The sequence below is a fragment of the Musca vetustissima genome, unplaced genomic scaffold, assembly GCF_032173495.1.
Source record: "Musca vetustissima isolate MV318-11 ecotype Yass unplaced genomic scaffold, APGP_CSIRO_Mvet_v1 utg28967, whole genome shotgun sequence".
NCBI classification, from domain to species: Eukaryota; Metazoa; Arthropoda; class Insecta; order Diptera; family Muscidae; genus Musca; species Musca vetustissima.
In genome coordinates, this window is record NW_026881305.1 from 70,394 (window position 1) to 91,077 (window position 20,684).

Genomic DNA, 20,684 nt, shown 5'->3' on the forward strand with positions numbered 1-20,684 from the left:
GTATTTCAAACAAAAAAATCCTTTTTATTTTACAAAACACTTTTTTTAATATTTTTTCAATACTTTTCTTTTCAAATGAAAATATTTAAGGAATGCGTTTTACAAAAAAGCAAATTGTATATATATGCTAAGCAAAATTTTATTTTATTTTTTTTGGTATTATTTTAAAAAGTTGTAGAAAAAATATTCACTTTACCGCGCTTAGGTGTACCACTACGTGAAAAATACCGATTTAAAATGAACTTCACTGATGCTCAACGCAGGTAGTCTTTATTTCATACTGCACACGGCACAACACATATTCGCTGTATCGCGAAGAAGATAGAGATGCAGAGATGTGTGATCTCCTCTCTCACTCTCTTTTCTATTGAAATTTCGTACATTTTGGTGCTGGGGTGGCAAATGCACACACACAGAAATTGTTGTGGGGAGGGGGTGGGGATGGTCAGGGGGAGGTGGCGTTGGCTGGGAGATATTGAGGATTTCTTTTTTATTTTGATTTAACACCAACACAAAAATTGATCATTTGCTCAGCTGAAAAGAGATGAAATGAGCAGAACGCACACACACACAAATGTTAGAGAGTTTTATGGATATACCAAGTGTGTGTAGAGAACTATTTGGTGTATATATTTTTTAGATATATATGTGTCAAATATATATAGAGGAAAAATCTGGCCATTGCCTCCATCATTATCATAAATTTTTCCTAGCCAAAAAAAAAAAACAAATATTACAACACCTTAAGAAAAACAAGGAATTCGGGAGCAAAGTACCTCTCAGAGGTGGGAGGCTCTTTTCTAGTTTTTTTTTTTCGTGCTGCCTGCTTGCTAGTGGTTGTTGCCAGCCATGTAATATGTAAAGACAACAAAATATTGTATCATGCGGAAGAATTTCAAAATTGTTGCTCTTTGTTTTATTTATTTATTTGTTGTTTCTAAGCAATTTTTGTTTTCGTTACAGTTTGTTTCATTTCGATTTTTTCTTTTTTTTGAGAATTCTCTAATTTGTTATTGTTGCTTCTCGCTGTTCCTTCTTTTTTTGTTATAGTGTTTTCTTCATTTTTTTTTTTTTTTTGAGGTTAAAAATAACAAAATCTATTTTTAAAATTACACACTCATGGTGTTTGTTGTAGTTTTGAAAAAAAAAAACAAAAAACAAAACATATACACAACCTGAAAAACAAAAACTTTGAACAAAAAAAAAATCATAATAAAACAAGATGAAGAAAAAAACAAAAAAAAAACAAAAAACATAGAAATATAGAAATTCAAAAATAACTATAAAAATCTATAATGCACACAAATACACATATATACATACATATGTACATTAATAACAAATACATGTTAAGCATAGATAAATATCTAACAACCAACAAAAAAAACAATTTTTTTTCGATACGCATTTGAGTGTTGAATGAGTTAGAATGATTGGATATTTTATTTTTTCTTCTATCAATTGTTTTTGTTGCACTTTCTTTAAACGCATACACTCACACACATGTTGTGTGTGTGTGAAATTTTCTATTTTCTAGTCAATTATTCATAACTATATTAAAATTATTGAAATGATATCAATGCCAATAATATTAAGAGTCGAACAAAAAACAGCAACACACAAAATGACTCAGAAGGCATCATCACGTACACACATAACACAGTATCAAATGGCCATAATTAAATTAGAAAAAAAAATTAACAAAAAAATGATGCCAAAAAATTAAAAGAAAAAAATAATGTTTTTTTTTAAGAATTATCATTGTTTATATATATTTTTTTAATTATTTTATAATTTAATAATTATTAATAAACACAAACATATGTGTTGAAATTTTATTAAACCTCTTCTTTAGATATCATTAAAAAAATTAACGAAAATTACAGATAACCTTTATAGCATTTAAATTTGATGTGTGACCTATAGACTTCAGGCCTTCAGAAATTGCTAAACACAGCTTAATTTGAAGCTTCATGCATCCGCTGTTCTATTGCATTTTAATATTACACAACTATGTTGTCAAGATATTTTAGCTTTATTGATCATTTAATATTTATTTCATTTTTTCAACAAAAAATATTTTGACCAAATTTTTTTGTAATTGGATATAAATTTTCATATATTTTTTTTATTACAAATATAAAATAATGAAAATAACAGATAATCAGTTATATAGGGTTTATAACTTGATGTGTGGCCTATAGACTTCGACCCTTAATAAACTACTAAACATAGCTTAATTTCAAGCTTCATGCATCAGCTGCTCAATGAGTGCAATAAGCTGAAAAAATTTGTTGCATTTTAATATTACATAACTATGTTGTCAGGATATTGTAGATTTGTGTGTTCCCAATATCTTTTAATTTAATAATTATTGATTATTTAATAATTAAAATAAAATAGTCTTCAACCCTTAATAAAACTACTAAACACAGCTTCATTTAAAGCTACATGCATCAGCTGTTCTATTAGTGCAATAAGTTTAAAACAATTTTGTTGCATTTTAATCTATCGCAAATGTCAATTCCATATCATATATGTCACATTAATTTTGTTCAAAAATCCAGTACATTATATTTGACCTACCCGCAATGAAATTGACATTTGAGATCGTGGGGATTTTGTAAATATAAACACACTTTATGTTTTATGCAAAACGTAATATATATATTTTATACCCTACACAACCATGTTGTCAGGTTATTATAGCTTTGTGTGGCCCCAAGAGTTTGTCATTTAATAATTTTTAAGCATTTAATAATTATTTCAATTTTTCTTAACAAAAAATATTTTGAATATATTTTTTATTTTTATTTTAATAAAACTCTTCTCTAGATATAAAATTTAGAATATTTTTATAATATACATTTTCATTAGCATATTTTTAATAATAAAAAAAACTATTCGAAATTAATTATCTAGAGAAGAGGTTTATTAAAATAAAATATTCTGTTATAAGAGGTTATAATAAATTACTAAACACAGCTTCATTTGAAGCTTCATGTATCAGCTGTTATATGCGTGCAATAAACTGAGCGCTTTTAGACTTAAAAAAATCCTGTTTTGCAAAACCAGTGGATTATATTTGAAGTATACGCTATGTAATTGAAATTTGAGATCGAGTGGATTCGGAAGTCTAAACGCAATTTATGTTATATCTAAAACATAACACAACTATGTTGTCAGTATATTATATCATTGTGTGGCCCCAAGAGTTTGTAATTTAATAATTATTGATCAACATAAAGTAGTTTTAATTTTTTGACAAAATATATTTTTTATTTCAATAAACCTTTTCTCTACATAAAACATTTTCAATATTGATTATTATTAAAAAATGAAATAATAAAAATAACATTTCAATTTGATGTGTGTCCTATATACTTCACCCCTTAATAAACAAACTAAACACAGCTTAAATTGAAGCTTAGAGCATCAGCTGTTCTATTAGTTCCAAGGTATATTTAATAAGGTAGCCGCATCGGCCCAGCTGTTGGTGTTGAACCAAAAAATTAAAAAACAAAATTATAAATGAAAATCTCCGAACTTCGAAGAGCTTTTTTGGCAATACTTTTATTAACATTTTCTACAAGAATTTGTGTAAAAAAAATCTTGTCAATCTGTTTGTTTTGGCAAAATATTTTTGACATATCAAAATACAACAACCGATGTTTGTTGTAGAAATTCGCCGATGCGGCTACCTTGTATATCTACCTTGATTAGTTCAATAAGCTGTAAAAAGGTTGTTTTCTAATCTATCGTAATATTTGTATACCCTACACAACTATGTTGCAAGCTCCAAGAGTTTGTAACGTCGGAAAATATTAGAACCAATATTTCGCAGCGTTACATACTCTTTTAGCTACCGATCGTTATATCTTGACTAGCAGAGGCGATCTAGTCGACAACATATTATTACATGTTACAACTTAATAAAAATAACCTTACTTTGTTCGCATTTTCAAAATATATTTAAGGCCCTAATATAAAGGTAGTTCATCGCCGGAACTAAAAAAAATTACCTATTTTCAGTTTGTGTCCTCATTCTGTCAAAAATCTCTTAAGATGACATGTACATCATTTATCAAAAAGAACCAAAAAATGAAGCGACACAAAATGAGACATATGTCAGAGTTTACATTTTTAAAAATAGCATCGAAAATGATGATTGATGGTGGCTGTCATTACCATGACGAAACTGTGGACTTTGTACAATAGGTACTTAAAAATGTAAGAAATAATCTGAACAACTTTTACAATTCTTTAATAACTAGTCTAAAATTCCTTTCAAAAAAAAAAAAGTGAAAAACTTTACACATTTTATTTTTTCTCAACTTTTCTGTAGAATATATAAATATAACAATTAACACCCTGTATGTAAACATAGCTTAAAAACAAATTTAAACCACACCATGTATAAAAACAAAATCATCTGTTTTATATTCGATCGTCGGTCAAATTTTTGTTTAGTAATATTTCTCATATTCTTACATTCAAGTAGAATCTATGTTCTTTGACAGTTGGAGCACGTTTAGACCACGTTTATTATGACGTATTATATATGACGTATACGCTATGGATTTAACATTTGAGATTGAGTGGGTTTCGTAAGTCTAAACCATGGCTCATTTAGCGCAGCTGATGTCTTGATTAACTGTCAAAGAAGTGATTAACTGTCGATGTGCATTGTTGTCAACCATGTGCAATATTATAAGGAATAATTTGACTGTAGATCGAGACATAAACAAATGTTTTTGTTTTGATACATCACCAATTAAATACATCAATGGTTTTGACTGAAAAAAATATTTTTTTCTTTAGAAATAGTTGAAAAGTGAGGAGTAATGTTAAGCTAAAATTCAATATTTCAAATAAATTTTTATCGTTTTTATGTTAAAATGATTAGTACACTGTATAGGGCTACATTAACTATTGTCAGCTGACTATTGTCAGCTGACTGGGAATGGTTTCATGCTAAAGAATAAAGGCGAACGACGTCCAACCTCAAACTTGACTTTGATATTCATTTAAAAGTTGACATACAACACAACTTAAAGATGCATCCACTCGATCTCAAATGTCAATTCCATTGCTTATACGTCAAATATAATCCACTGTACTTGTGAAAAGGATTAACGTGACGTATACGCAATGGAATTGACATTTGAAATCAAGTGGATTTAGTAGTCTAAACGTAGCCTAAGGGTATATTTGAGAAGTTCGTTAATGAAGTCGATTTTAAATCATATATATACATGTTAAGGGGGAAACACGTAAGAAGACTTCAGGATTGGCCTGTTATGTTGGCTTTTTTATTGTAAAATAATAAAGGAGAACGGCGTTCAAAATCAGTGACACTGATATTCCTTTATAAATTGACATTTCATACGAAGACATCGACTGACTGGGATTAGAGATCAGCTGACCGCAAGATTTCATGCATGGCATGTTAAGTTGGAAGGCTTTAATATAGCAGAATAAAGGAGAGCGACTTCCAAACGCCAACTTGACTGTGATATTCATTTATAAATTGACATTGACATACAATGCAACTTAAAGATACATGCTTAAAAGCCTCTTATGTGTCTCCCTCTTTAGGGTATATTTGGCTTTTCGTTAATGAAGTGTATTTTAAACCGTATATGTAAATGTTAAAGGGGAAACACATAAGAGGACTTCAGGATTGCCCTGTTAAGTTGAATTTTTATTGTAAAAGAATAAATGAGAACGGCGTCCAAAACCAAGATTGACTCTTATATTCCTTTATAAATTGACATTACATACAAAGACAACGACTGACTGGGATTACAGATCAGCTGACTGCAAGATTTCATGCATGGCATGTTAAGTTGGAATGGTATAATGTAAAAGAATAAAGGAGAACGACGTCCAAACTCAAACTCTGATATTGATTTATAAATTGACATTGACATACAATGCCTGAAACCCTCCTATGTGTCTTCCCCTTTAGGTCGTATTTGAGAAGTTCGATTTAATATCGTAGGGGGGAAACACGTAAGAGGACTTCAGCCATGATGCAATATTAAGGTGACGCTTGTCTCGATCACCTGTCAATTTTTTCCTTATAATATTTCACATGGTTGGCAACACTACACATCGAATTCAATTAGAAATTACCCACTTTGACAGTTAATCGAGGCATCAGCTGCGCTAATGCACTACCTAATTATTGTGACATGACTTCAGGATTAGCCTATTATGTTGGTTTGTTATTGTAAACAAATAAAAGAGAACGGCGTCCAAAATCAAGTTTGACTCTGACATGCCTTTATATGTTGACATTTCATACGAGTTTCCATGCTTTATTTTTAAGTGTGGCTTAGTAGTACAAGGTGGCGTATGATTTACATGGTCTTCTAAAAAGAAGCAGCTGTTAATTATACGTTACATTTAGATAGGACAATTTTAAATGTTATATTAAATATAATTATTATAAATCAGCTGTTTTTAATAATATTGACGAAAATAATATAATTTTTTTATTATTTATAATAATTAATTATAATAATTTAAAAAATAATTAAAAACGTTTCATTTAAAATTAACACTTCCACCAAATATTTTCTCTAGACCTACAATTTTCATAAAACAAGTACTTTACCTTCCCGCCTATCAGCCATTTTAGTATATCACCTCAAATGCACATACATACATATATGATGGATCCACCCACACCCACTTAAGATTAAAATAATTAAATAACATCAACAAAATTAATCATTTTACAAAATTGTACATTTATTTTCCTTCTTCTTCTTTTTCTTCAGTTTTTTGTTTATTTTGTTTTATAGCAGCAGCATTTAAAATTATACAATAATATTTTCAGTTGTTGTTGCTGTCTTTTTTTAATTTGAATACAATTTCTTTTTAATCTTTTTGGTTTTGTTTTTTTTCTTTTCTTCTTCTTTTTTCTTGTAGTCTATTTACATTTCAAAATAAAGGTACACAATTTATTTATAGGAATGTTTGTCATTGGCCATGTGTGGGCGTTTTTACACAATTAAAAACGGCGGCATGGGTTCTTCTCTACAGAGTAGCATTTTTTGAGAAAAATAATAAAACGAAAACAGAAAAGAAATCCTTGTTCTTCCTGAGAGCATGAGGTTTTCAATTTATTTCTCTTTCGCTGAATAATGAGAGTTGTCGAAGTCATGTCCCTTATGTTTTCGTTTTGAACAATTGCTTGATTGGCGGATGTTTATAGCGTGCAAATATCTCTTTTTTAAATATCTCAAAACGTTTACTATTTATGGTGTTCTGCTGTTCGCGCCACGACGGTCGTGCATTCTTTTTCTGCAGTCCCCAATGACAGGTGAAGACGGGTGTTAGGACATGAAATGAATAGCCAGCTATATACATTTCATAAACCTGCAAAAGAACACAATAGGGGAAGGAGAAAAGGGGGAGGGAAAAATTATTAATAAATATTAAATGACAATTTGTTCATATATTTCACAGAGAGAAAATATATATTTATAAATGACATACAGAGAATATGTTATATATTTAAGGCCCAAAAACTCTTGTAATTAATTGCATGACTCATTTAGACTATGAATTTTAAATTAACTCGTCTTATAAATCATGACAATAAATCTTAGCTGTGTAAACTAGTATTGAAATAAGGATGCAAGTCAGCTGATATTTGTTTAAGTATTCACACACATTATAAAAAAAAATCCACGCCATATATTAACCTCGAAAAAATAGTTGAAAAATACCCGCCTCATAAAAATCCACACCTCATATGAACCTTAGAAAATTTTATTTAAACAAACCATATGGACCTTGGAAAAATGTATTTAAAAAAACCACGCCTCATATGGACCTTGGAAAAATGTATTTAAAAAAAACACGCCTCATATGGACCTTGGAAAAATGTATTTAAAAAAACCACGCCTCATATGGACCTTGGAAAAATGTATTTAAAAAAACCACGCCTCATATGGACCTTGGAAACATTTTATTTAAAAAATCCACGCCTCATATGGACCTTGGAAAAATTGTATTTAAAAAATCCACGCCTCATATGGACCTTGGAAAAAAGTATTAAAAAAATCGTGCCTCATATCGACCTTGGAAAAGTTTATTGAAAAAATCCACGCCTCATATGGACCTTGGGAATTATATAAAAACACTGGAAAAAATTTATTAATAATCCAAAAAAACTATTAAAAATACCGCCCAAAAAAATATTTAAAAAGTCCACGCCCTATATCCCTGGATTTTTTTTTTTAATTTACTCCTCATATAAACGCCTAAAAAAATATTTTTAAAAATGTACGCCTCATATAAACCCCTATGTGCCTTCCTTACGCGGAAGCACATAAGTGGCATGTCACTTTAAAAAATTAAAGTAAATGGCGCCCAAACTCATATTTGAAAAATGTTATGAAGATAGGTTCCGAATAAGTCACTAAAGGCATTGCGATTCCATACTTTTGAATTGTTTTGCTAGAAAAGAGTTAAATTCTTCCCATTTAGGAATTAGTTTGCAATCCGATAATGAATTCTCGAACGCCTCAAAGGAATTTCGGGGTAATTTAGTAGAACAAATATTAAAAACTGACCCAAGGGGGTGTGACTGGGAAAAATTTCTAGAAGATTAGGGAAACCAAATCTAAAGGATACTTCTTCAAACCTACATCCTTCTATAGAGCGCACAACAGGCCACTTACAAGCTTAAGTGTATATCATTCTATTGGGCATGTTGTGGTCCAACCTAATATAAATTGCTGTGACCTGCCAGATTGCCTTTTGGTTCTATTTCCAGTGTCTGTTTGTCCAGAGTTATTTGGGTATTAGTTCTAGCGATCAATGAGATTTTTCATGCTAAGTCAAATGCATCGTTGGCTTGTGGAACGTTACTAATAATTTCCCTAGCTTCTCCATCAGTTTTCTGGGTCAGCTGGAATACTTTTTCGCCTTTGCTTAATATTGAGTTCTTTATGTAAATGGAGGAAAACAATTCCCTAAAAGTAGGTCATTCGCTATATCCTCCTTTAAAATATCTGTGTCTCAAGGTGGCAGACAAGGTATTGGCTTAAAATTCTGTTCCATTCTCTCCTGTGACCTCTCTGATTCCATTTAGATTTTCTAGAGTAACTGTTGGTCCAGAGTTATTTTTATATTGAGCTCTAATCAATGAGATTTTTCCATGCTAAGTCAAATCCATCGTTGGTAAGTGGAACCTTACTAATAATTTCCCTTGCTTGTCCTGCGATTTTCTGGGTCAGCTGGAATACTTGTTCGCCTTTGCTTAATATTGAGATCTTTAAGTAAATGGCGGAAAACAATTCCCTAAAAGTAGGTCATTCGCTATATCCTCCTTTAAAATATCTTTGACTCATGGTGGCAGACAAGATATTGGCGTAAAATCCATGTCCTTTCCCTGCTGCTAAGTCAAATCCATCGTTGGTTAGTGGAACCTTACTAATACTTTCCCTAGCTTCTCTGGCGGTTTTCTGGGTCATCTGGAATACTTTTTCGACTTTGCTTAATTTTGAGTTCTGTATTTGAATGACGGAAATCAATTCCCCAGAAGTAGGTCATTCGATATATCATCCTTAAAAATATCTGTGTTTCATGGTGTCAGACAAGATATTATCGTAAAATCCATTTCCTTTCCTTGCTGTGACCTCTCTGATCCATTTAGATTTTCTAGAGTATCTGTTGGTCCAGAGTTGTTTGTATTTTAAGTTTTAGCGCTCAATGAGATTTTTCCATGCTAAGTCAGATGCATCGTTGGTTAGTGGAACGTTACTAACACTTCCCCTTGCTTCTTCAGCGGTTTTCCGGGTCAGGTGAAATAATTTTTTAACTTTGCTCTTTTTGTAAATGGCGGATAATAAATCCCTAAAAGTAAGTCATTCGCTATATCTGATCGTGGCAGACGAGAAATTGGCGTAAAGCCCATTTCCATTCCCTTCTGTGACCTCTCTGATTCAATTTTGGTTTTCTCGAGTGTCTGTTTGTCCAGAGTTGTTTTCATTTTAAGTTCTAGCGATCAATGAGATTTTTCCATGCTAAGACAAATCCATCGTGGGTTTGTGGAAGGTTACTAATACTTTCCCTTGCTTGTTCTGCGATTTTTTATATCCGTGTCCTGCTGTGATTTCTCTGGTTGCCTTTTGTTCTGTTGGTCCAGAGTTGTTTGTATTTTGAGTTCTAGCGATCAGTGAGACTTTTTCATGCTAAGTCAAACAATAATTTTCCTTGCTTGCCCAGTGATTTTCTGGGTCAGGTGAAATACTATTTCGACCATAAAATAGGTCAATCGCTACTCTAAAAGTGTATGTGTCGGATTGTGGCAGACGAGATATTTGCGTAAAATTATTTTCCTTTTCCTGCTGTGATTTCTCTGATTCCCTTTTGGAGGGTTTTTCCAATGTCTTTATGTCCGAAGTTGTTTGTATTTGTAAATTTATCGAGCTCAGTGTCTTTTTGAAAAAAAAAAAAAAAAATGATATTTTTCTTTGACTACTAAAATAATAATACGTTTACATTTAACCGGATTTCGTTAACCCAGTGGGTTTCAATTGTCAATTCCTTTGCATATATGTCAAATAAATCCTCATATGGAAGCTTGGGCGCCATTCTCATTTATGCTTTTACATTTAATAGAGTAAACATTATACCTCTTAGGGTTAAGGCTCGTAGGACCATGACATGACAAGTTGGCATTTTTAAAGAAAAGAAAGAATAAATGAAAATGGCGCCCAAACACAAATTGATATTTATTACAATCCATTTCATTCCTTCATTTTCTCTAAATGATCGTCTAAACAATTTCTTTTAGAATTAATGGAAATATTTTCTTTGATTAAAATAAAAAATATTCCACAAAAATTTTCCACATAGCATACCTGTGAATTGCGCGTAAATCCATAGCCCACAAAGCGTTCATCATGCGGGGGAGCATTATCCAAAGCAACATAGAAGGGTTCATAAAAGAATTCATAATTTGTCACCTGATGACTAATCGTGATACGGTCATCAGTCTGGGTATTGGCCAGCCAACTGTAAAGGAAAAATACACAACGAAAATAAACAAATAAGCAGACAAGATCTCCGCGCGCGCACACACACACACCCTCAAATAGACAACAAAAATTTTAATGGGGCGGGGAAAAACTTAAGAAATGCCAAACAGAAAAAATAGAATATCGAACAAAAGAACAAAAAATGTGCTGAAAATTAATAATCAACGGGCAGGCTGATGATGCTGCTGATTCATATTCACATATGTATTTTCGAAATAACCGAATATTTTTAGCTCTAAATATATGTATACACACATATATATATATATATAAGAATTTTTTTTCTTCACACCTTGAGAAATTCGTAGCAAACTGATTATAGATGAAAACTTTTTCATGGAAAGGCCTTGCCAAACCCCTTTTGATTAGACGCAGCAGTTCATTCTTGTGCGATGGGAAACGTACACGCTCATCGATCTCTAGTGTCGGTATGACGTAAGCGCACAGCCCCGTCGAACACCTGGCCGATGCTGTGGCAAGAAACTCATTCAGTAATGGTACAATATTAGCACTCGGTATTATGTCGACATCGGTGAGAAAGACATATTTCGTTTGACAGCCTTTGCGAGCAAAGTTACGCAAATGATTCTGCGGATAGAGATTGCGAAGACGCCATCGTTTCGTTTCGCTCGTACGCAGCTGGGCGATTTTCAGAAATGTCTTCAACGGATAACGGCAATCGAACATTTGCAGTAATTTATAGGCATCGGCAGTTTCATGTTGCGGCTTCCTTTCACGAGGATATGCCAGGTGGAAAGTGACATTGGCGCGTACGAAGTCGAAGCAAAGTCGCAGATATGTCACATAATATTGTAGAATGGTAAATTCATCATTACCGGCAACAAACACGGCAATCGATATTGGTCCTTGAAATTGTTTTGCCACTTCGGCTAAGGAGTGTAAACGTTCCACGGATGTCTGCGTGGCTAAACATATTAAACTATGTTCCGACGATTCTTCATAGTTATCACCGACCAGGGCAAAATCGAATAGCTTATATAAACGTTGATTATCCCAACGTCCTAGATTAAGAGATAGATTTTGAAATGCCAATGAAAATGACTCTAAACTATTTAAAGATTTTACTTGTTCTGCGATCAGCTGTGATGATGATGCCGATTGTGCTGGTCGTTGTTGTTGTTGTTGCAGCTGCTTTTTATCACCATAGGGATTAGCGTTTAGTGTCATACGTCGACTGCCATTTAGCAGTGAAGCATTGCGGGCTGTCAACGTTTGTAAATCTGTCAAATGTTGACTGACAAAACACAAACGTATTGTCCAGAGGACATTACAAAAGAGTAAAATAATTGAGGTTATCTTAATGGAGAAGGATTTTTTGTGCATCTGTAAAGAAAAAAAAAGCAGGTGAAAATATTTACAATTAGTAATAGCAGTTAAGTGGGAGATACCTAAGAGGACTTTCAGGCTTGGCATGTCAGGTTGGCTTCTTTTATTGTAAAAGAATAAAGAAGAACGGCGTCCAAATACAAGTCTGACTCTGATATTTCTTTATAAATTGGCAAATCATACAAAGCCTACATGACAAGGCATGCCTGAATCCTCGTATGTGTTTCCCACTTAATAATTAATTTGTCAATACTCTCGAGTTTACACAGGATATATAAAATCGGGTTTACATTAAGCATTTGATCATGCTTAACCCGAATAGTGCTGTAATTATTTTTTTTTCGAATTTTGGGACGAAACATTCAGCGTCTCTAGATTGTGGGTCACTGAATCCAAAAATTTGATTCGTATTCATTTTTCTTGTCAGAATAATCGACAGGATCAATTTCAATTCACAAATGACATTGATGTCAGTGGTATGTTTATCAGTAGTTCACACCAGATGATTTATTGATCGTCTTAAGAGTGTGACCATATGGTCACGCTAGCACAGATCAAGTTAATGGCCGAATCAGGATTTATTTTCCTAATAAGGCTAATAACACGTTTACATTGTACCAGATTTCGTTGACTCAGTGGGTTTAAATTGTCAATTCCAAATTATAAATGTCAAATAAATCCTCTTAATGTAGGTTAACACGGTACAAAGCTCTAATGTAAATGTCGTATATTTTACCAAACTATGAAAACGTTGCAGGAACCTTCCAATTGTTATCATTTTCAATTCACAAACAAATATTTTGGAGGCAAATTAAAAAAAAATAACTAACAAACATCAGCTGATTGGCACTTAGATTATGAGTAAAGAAATGTGCAAACATTTAGGGTGTATTTCTAGATTTCGTTAATCGGATCGCTTTAAAATCGCATATGTACGTTATAGGTCTTAGTCTGGGGAAAAAAATACTTTGTTATGTATGGCACAATAAATAGGTAGTCAATTTAGCGCAGCTGATGTCTTGATTAACTGTCAAAGTGCATAATTTCTACTTGAATACGATATGCAATGTTGCCAACCATGTGAAATATTATAAGGAAACATTTGACAGATGGTCGAGACAAAAAAAAAGGTTTTTGGTTTGGTACATCACCTTTTTTTTGCATCATCGATGGCACAAACATTTCAAGGTATTCCCTATCGGATTTTGGGAACGAAATAAAACCTTTAATTCATGTTTCGATACTACGGCTGATGATATAAATTATTATATTAAATCAAAAATTGAAGGACGTTACTTTTTACGATGCTTTAAGCTTCGATCAGTATATTCAGAGTGTAGGTCTTCATTTAAAATATTAGTGCATGAAGATGTATTTACAAAGTTGATCTCGAGAGATTTTTAGCCTGCTAGAGCATTCGTAAAAAAATTTCTAGAAAGGACAGAAAATTTGGTTCAATTGCCTCGTAAACCCGATACGGCTTCAAAAAACTAAATAATTTTCTTACTATTTGCTAGCAGAATGTACACAGAGGGGAAAAACACGTTGCGAATTTTAGACCGTTCGCTGTCGATTTTTCATCATGCGTTGTCACCCTTTTATAAAAGGGTTAAATACAAAGTTAACTCGTTTATATACTGATAGCCATGGTTTTGATTATAATATAGTATTTTCTGAAACTTGGCTTTAAATATCTGTGCCTAATAGTGAAATTCTAAGTTCGAAATATCAATCAGATCAGTACATATTTTTTAGCCTTGTCCAGTGTAAACACATCGTTATTTAATTTTTTTAATACAAATTCTATTCGAACTTACCATTATTTTCTTTTTGAGCTACTAATTTCCAATTGTGTTATTGCATTTTTATTATTGTTTAATATTAATTATCATCGATGCCCTCGAACATTTTTTTTTCTGCCAAGATATTTGTTACGTTTTCAGCATTTTTCTCATTTTTTTTATCACATGAAATTCTTCTCTCAGGAATGTTACATTACTTTCTAATTAGCATTTCTATAAAGTGTATCTTGATCTGAAATGAAATTTTGAAAGAAAATTTTTATTACTATACTAAAATTGAAAAAAATGAGGTCATATTAATATTTAACGTGTTATTATGATTTATTATAAAACATTTAAAAACATAAAAAAATTAGGAAAATTTAATAAAATAGAGCGAAATCTTAAATTGACACGATTTGTAAGTCGAAAAAATAAATCCTAGTTGTTTAGACTACTTTAAAAAAATTAAAGTTGACAGTCAGCTGATATTTGTATACGTATACATAAACATACATTGACACATGGCACAATGAGCGTCATGCATTAACAGAAGAAGCCACTAACCCACATAGTTGCATTTTTGTTATTCATCCAAAGTTTTTAATACAAAGTAGATTAAGGGGAAAACACATAATAGTACGTTTACATTTAACCGGATTTCGTTAACCCAGTGGGTTTCAATTGTCAATTCCTTTGTATATATGTCAAATAAATCCTCATAAAGTAGGTTAACCCTGTAAAAAGTTCTAATGTATATGCCGTTTAGGAGGACTTTAGGATTAGCATGTTAAGTTGGTTTATTTTATTGTAAAAGAATAAAGGAGGAAAAAGGCATCCAAAATCAAGTTTGACTCTGACATTTCATACAAAGCCAACCTCATAGACCAGGTCAGAAGCCTCGTTTGTGTTTCATCCTTTATTGTACTTTTACATTTGATTTTCACAATAGTTCCCCAAAGTGTCTATAGTCTATAGGCCTTCTAAATCGATTCGATTTGTAAATCGATGAAATAAATCCATGGCGTTTAGACTAGTATTAATGTTATAGTAAAAGTTGTCAGTCAGCTGATATTTGTTTAGATCCAATGCTGGGATTTTTTAATGCATTTTTGTTGAATATTCAGAAGATCGAAGCCTTTGATATTTTAATACATTTTTGTAGACTATTTAGAAGATCCAAGGCAGGTATTTTTCAACGAATTTTTGTTGAATAATTTGTATTTTTTGTATTTTTGACTCAAGGCAGGAATTTTATTGCATTTCTGTATAATAATCGAAGGACTCAAATCGTGGATGTTTTGTAGAATAATCAAAGGAACTAAAGCGTAGATTTTTTAATAATTTTTTGTAGACTATTCAGAAGATCCAAAGCAGGGCTTTCTACATGTATTTTTTATAAACATTTTGTAGAATCGTTGAAGGACTAAAAGCGTGGATTTTTTAATGAATTTTTATAAAATAATCGGAGAATTAAAAGAGTAGATTTTTGGAAGAATAGTTGTAGAACTCAATGCGTGAATTTTTTTAATGAATTTCTATAGTATAATTGAAGGACTCAAAGCAGGGCTTTCTTAATGATTTTTTTTAGAATAAACGAAGGATTTAAGGCGAGGATTTTTTAAATTAATTTTAGCGAATAATCGAAGGAATCAAAGCAGTGATTATAATATTTTTCTGAAGAATAATCGAAGGACTCAAGGCGTGGATTTTTTAATGACTTCTTGTAGAATAATTAAAAGACTCAAAGAATAGATTTTTTTAATGGATTTTTGTAGAATATTCTGAAAATCCTAGCCAGGTATTTTTAACGAATTTTTTATTGAATAATGTATTTTTTTATTGAATTTTTGTAACATATTCGAAAGACTCAATGCGTGAATTTCTTAACACCTTTTTGTAGAATAATCGGAGGACTTAAGGCCTGTATTTTTTAATGGATTTTTGTAGAATACTCAGAGGATGTTTCAATGATTTTTTTTTTTTTTTGTGGAATAATCAAAGGTCTCACGGCGTGGATTTTTAATGAATTTTTGTATAATGATCGAAGAACTCAGGGCGCGGATTCTGTTAGTGAATTTTTGTAGAATGATCGAAGGACTCAAGGCGATTCTGTTAGTGAATTTTTGCGAATGATCGAAGGATGTGGATTTTATAACGAATTTTTGTAGAATAACCAAAGAACTCAAGGCGTAGATTTTTTTAGTAATTTTTTGTATAATAATCGAAGGACTCAAGCCAAAAATTAGCCATATTGGCCCAGGTTCCGGGGCAGCCCTCATATAACGGTACCTCCCAAAATTCGGTATTTTGGACATGTTTTACAACTGAATTAGCTGTAATTTGGTATTTGGAGTTCTAGTTGTGTGGGAAATCTCCAGTATCAATATTGACCCATGTTTCGGCATAGCCTCCATATAACTGTAATTGGGTATTTTGTGGATCTTGGACATGTTTTACAATCGCATTGGCTGTAATTTGATATTTTGAGTTCTTATTGGTTGTTTTAATCTTTATATTAAAAAATTATCAATACACGGTTCACGTTTTGATATAGTCCCCATATAACGGTACCCATCATTTTGCGGAATTTTGGGGATTTTAGGCACCGAATTGGGTGTAATTTAATATTTCGAGTTCTCATTGGGTGGAAAATCTTCCAACCAAAAATTATCAATATCGGTTGACTTTTTGTTATAGCTCCCATTATGAAGGTACCTCCGATTTTCGAAGTTTTTATGATTTTGGAAACGTTGTTTAATCGAATTGGATGTATTTTGGTATTTTGAGTTCTAATTAGGTAGAAAATTTTCCAAACAAAAATTATCAATATTGGTCCAGTTTTCTCTATAGTCCCCATATAATGATAACCATCTTTTTGCGGAATTTTGGGGATTTTGGGCAAGTCTTTCTACAGATTTGGCTGTAATTTAATATTTTGAGTTCTCATTTGGGTGGTAAATCTTCCTACCAAAAGTATCAATATTGGTTCACTTTTTGGTATGGTCCCCATTATGTTGGTACTCCCGAATTTCGTTGTTTTAATGTCTTTGCGAACGTTTTTCAACCGAATTGTCTGTTATTTGGTATTTTGAGTTATAATTAGATAGCAAATCTTCCAACCAAAAGTTATCAATATCGGTTCACTTTTTGGTATGGTCCCCATTATGATGGTACCTCCGATTTTCGATGTTTTTATGATTTTGGAAACGTTTTTCAACCGAATTGGATGTATTTTGGTATTTTGATTTCTAATTAGGTAGCAAATCTTCTAATCAAAAATTATAAATATCGGTTCACTTTTTGGTATAGTCCCCATATAATGGTACCCATTATTATTCGGAATTGTGGGGATCCAATATTCGAAATTTTGGTGGTTTTAGGCAAGTCTGTCTACTGAATTGGCTGCTATTTAATATCTTGTGGGTGGTAAATCTTCCTTCCCAAAATTATCAATATCGGTTCACGTTTTGGTATGGTTCCCATTATGACGGTACCTGCGATTTTCGGTATTTTATTCGTGATATTGAGAGGATTTATCAGTTGGATTTAGTACATAAATTAAAAAAAAATGATATTATCTCTGTAATATAAATGATAATTTATATTAAGGATTTTATTAAAACACCTATGATGTAAACATAGCATTAACAAATTGGCATTAACAATTTGTTTTGTATCCATATTCTATATATATCACTCCATTCAAATTATCTTTTAAATGGCTAATTATCTTACACCTGCATACATATGTATAATGACCCAATTTTTGCTATCTATCAATCAATCAGGACATGGACAATACAATTCGAACGCAGATTTTTGTTTACCATGAACCTTGCAGTAACTAACAATCACACACACACACACCAACAAACACATGGACATCCTTATAAGGTGATATGGGGTTGAAAATCATTAGCAGGAAATGAAATATAAAAAAATTGTTGTTTTTTCACAACAAAAACAAAAACTATTTTATTCCATGAATCACCTTTTTGCTCTGTTCTGGTTTCTTCAATTTTTTTTTGATTACAATAAAAAATAAACGCGATTTTTTATACAAGGATATGAATGGATTTCCCAAGGAGAGATACACACTGGTATATAAATCCGTTTGCAGTACAACTAAAACGTTGTGCTATTGATAAAATTTTGTAAAAATTAACTAATTATTTATTTAATTTGTTATTCTTTATTTTATTTGTATTCTTGCTCGCACACACACACACACACAAATATTTGTATAAGGATAATCAAAAACAACTTTAGCAAATATTATTATTGTACTGATAATTGGGGATGGAATTTTTGTGGAATAGTTGTTTTTCGATTTAAATGTTATCGATAGCAAATGAAATAATCAAAGATAATCGTTGTTGACAGATAACAGCTGTTATGTGGTAACAGCTGATGATTGATGTTGGAGTAGAAAAAGGCTATGTTAATAACAGAGTTTTTGGGTTAATGTTAAAAATTGATAAAAGAAAATACAGTAAAAACTCGCTAATCCGGATAATTGATTGCAGACCCCAATCCGGATTACCGAGATTTCCGGATTATCGAGTTTTATTAATTGGTTTAAATTTATATTAATTTGGTGATAATTTAATTATTTTTATGTTTTTATTAAAAGTAAAAATTATTCATTTCAAAAATATGAACTTTGAATATAATAGGTACCATTTTCAATTAAATTTGCAACGATTTTTTTATTAAAATAAAAAGTAACGTATCCTTACAATCCGGATTTTTGAGTCAAATAGGTCAATCAATCCGGATTATAGGATACGCAATGGGTTGTGGAATGCAGTCCGGATTACCGAATAATCCGGATTGTCGAGGTCCGGATTATCAAGTTTATACTGTAATAAAATTAAATAAAAATAAAAATAAAAAATTAAATAAAAATAAAAAAAAAATGTTTTTTCTGTTTCATAATTCCGAAGCTACTAGGTGCCATCCTTATAAAAAATAATATATTATTATCTATATGCCTAATAATACATTCCTAATTTATGATATCAGATATTTGAATTTATATCAGCTATCCTGACCTAGTAAACATCGAAAAATCTATATCATCTTGCTTTCCAATATATCCTTCATTAGCATATAATGAATATTGAAATTTTGTGTTTACGTGTTTATTTGTAATTTTGTTTTTTTTTCTTTTCTTTGGTAATATATAGGTCATTGTACAGAGTTTTGTCAATAAACAAATTGTAGCTATGGTAACCTCCGCCATAGGCTATGGCTCAACAAAATTATTATTATGAAGTATTTGAAATTATCGAAAATTAGTAGTGTTTGAATTTGCCAGGAAGCAATTTGTCATCGGAAGTTAACAATTAATTGCCCGGAAGAAAAGGTAATGCAAAAAAAACTTTAAATATTTTTATAAGTATGTTATGACACTAAAGTGGACTTAGAAAAAGTGGTGTATTTTTTTTAATACCTGCCATAACATTCGCGGTTCAGCAGAGATTTTTTAATGGATTTTCGTAGAATAATCGATGGACTTAAGCCGTGGATTTTTTTTATTAATTTTTGTTGAATAATCGAAGGGCTTGAGACGTGTATTTTTTATGAGCCGTGTATTTATACCCTACACAACTATGTTGTCAGGGTATTATAGCTTTGTGCAGCTCCAAAAGTTTGTAACGCCGCGAAATATTAGTCCTAGACCCACCTTTAAGTATACTGATCGTCTTATCTCGACTAGCTGAGTCGATCTAAATATGTGTGTCCGTCCGTCCGTCCGTCTGTCCATTATAATTTGTAAACTCGATACAGGCCACAGTTATGGACCAATCTTCTCGAATTTTTGCATGTAGAATGGTTTCTGGTCAATGAAGACCCTTATTGGTTTTGGAAAAGATCGGTTAATATTTAGGGGATGAAATGGACTAAAAACTTTATTTTTGTCGATTTTTCTGATCGCTCCAGAGGCCGCAATTATGACCCAAACACCGCGAATTTTTGCACGAAGAAGGGGATCGGGCCAAAGAATAAGTATGCCTGTTTTGATAAACATCGGTCAATATTTAGCGGGCCAACTGGACCCTGATTTTTGTGTGAAAAATTACAAAATTTGTATTCTATGGGGTATATTTGCACCTGAAGGTCCTAGACCCGAAAAGTCGATAGTATGTTCAAGAGGAGTGGTTGACCTTTAAATTGAGGTTCAAGTTATGGTCACCGACAACGCCTATAATTTTCGGTGATGATCTGATAATAATTTTGGGATGAAATGGACCGAAAACTTATTGTTTGGCTTTTTCGAGTCGATCTATAGGCCATAATTTAAAACCGAACATCACAACGCAACCCACGGTGAAGGGAATCTGAACAAGTGATTAGAAGGGCTGTACTTAATATTTGTAAAATTTGTTGACCTCTAGTCGGTCAAGAGGGTGTAAATATAGCGAAATATTGCCCAAGCTCAGAATATAGAATCAAGAGCCAACTGAGGCGTGGATTTATTAAAGAA

The 20,684-nt window shown here is 31.8% G+C and overlaps 1 protein-coding gene across 1 annotated transcript; it reads right to left on the reverse strand.

The window, feature by feature from the left end:
• Positions 1–7,179: 7,179 nt before the first annotated feature.
• On the reverse strand, positions 7,180–14,734 carry LOC133327270 (beta-1,4-glucuronyltransferase 1). The gene is made up of 4 exons (XM_061535826.1): positions 14,708–14,734; positions 11,356–12,407; positions 10,887–11,040; positions 7,180–7,389 (listed from the first exon to the last, which is right to left on the reverse strand). The coding sequence occupies exons 1-4, from the start codon at positions 14,732–14,734 to the stop codon at positions 7,180–7,182; spliced, it is 1,443 nt and encodes a 480-aa protein (XP_061391810.1).
• Between the last annotated feature and the right edge of the window lie 5,950 nt (positions 14,735–20,684).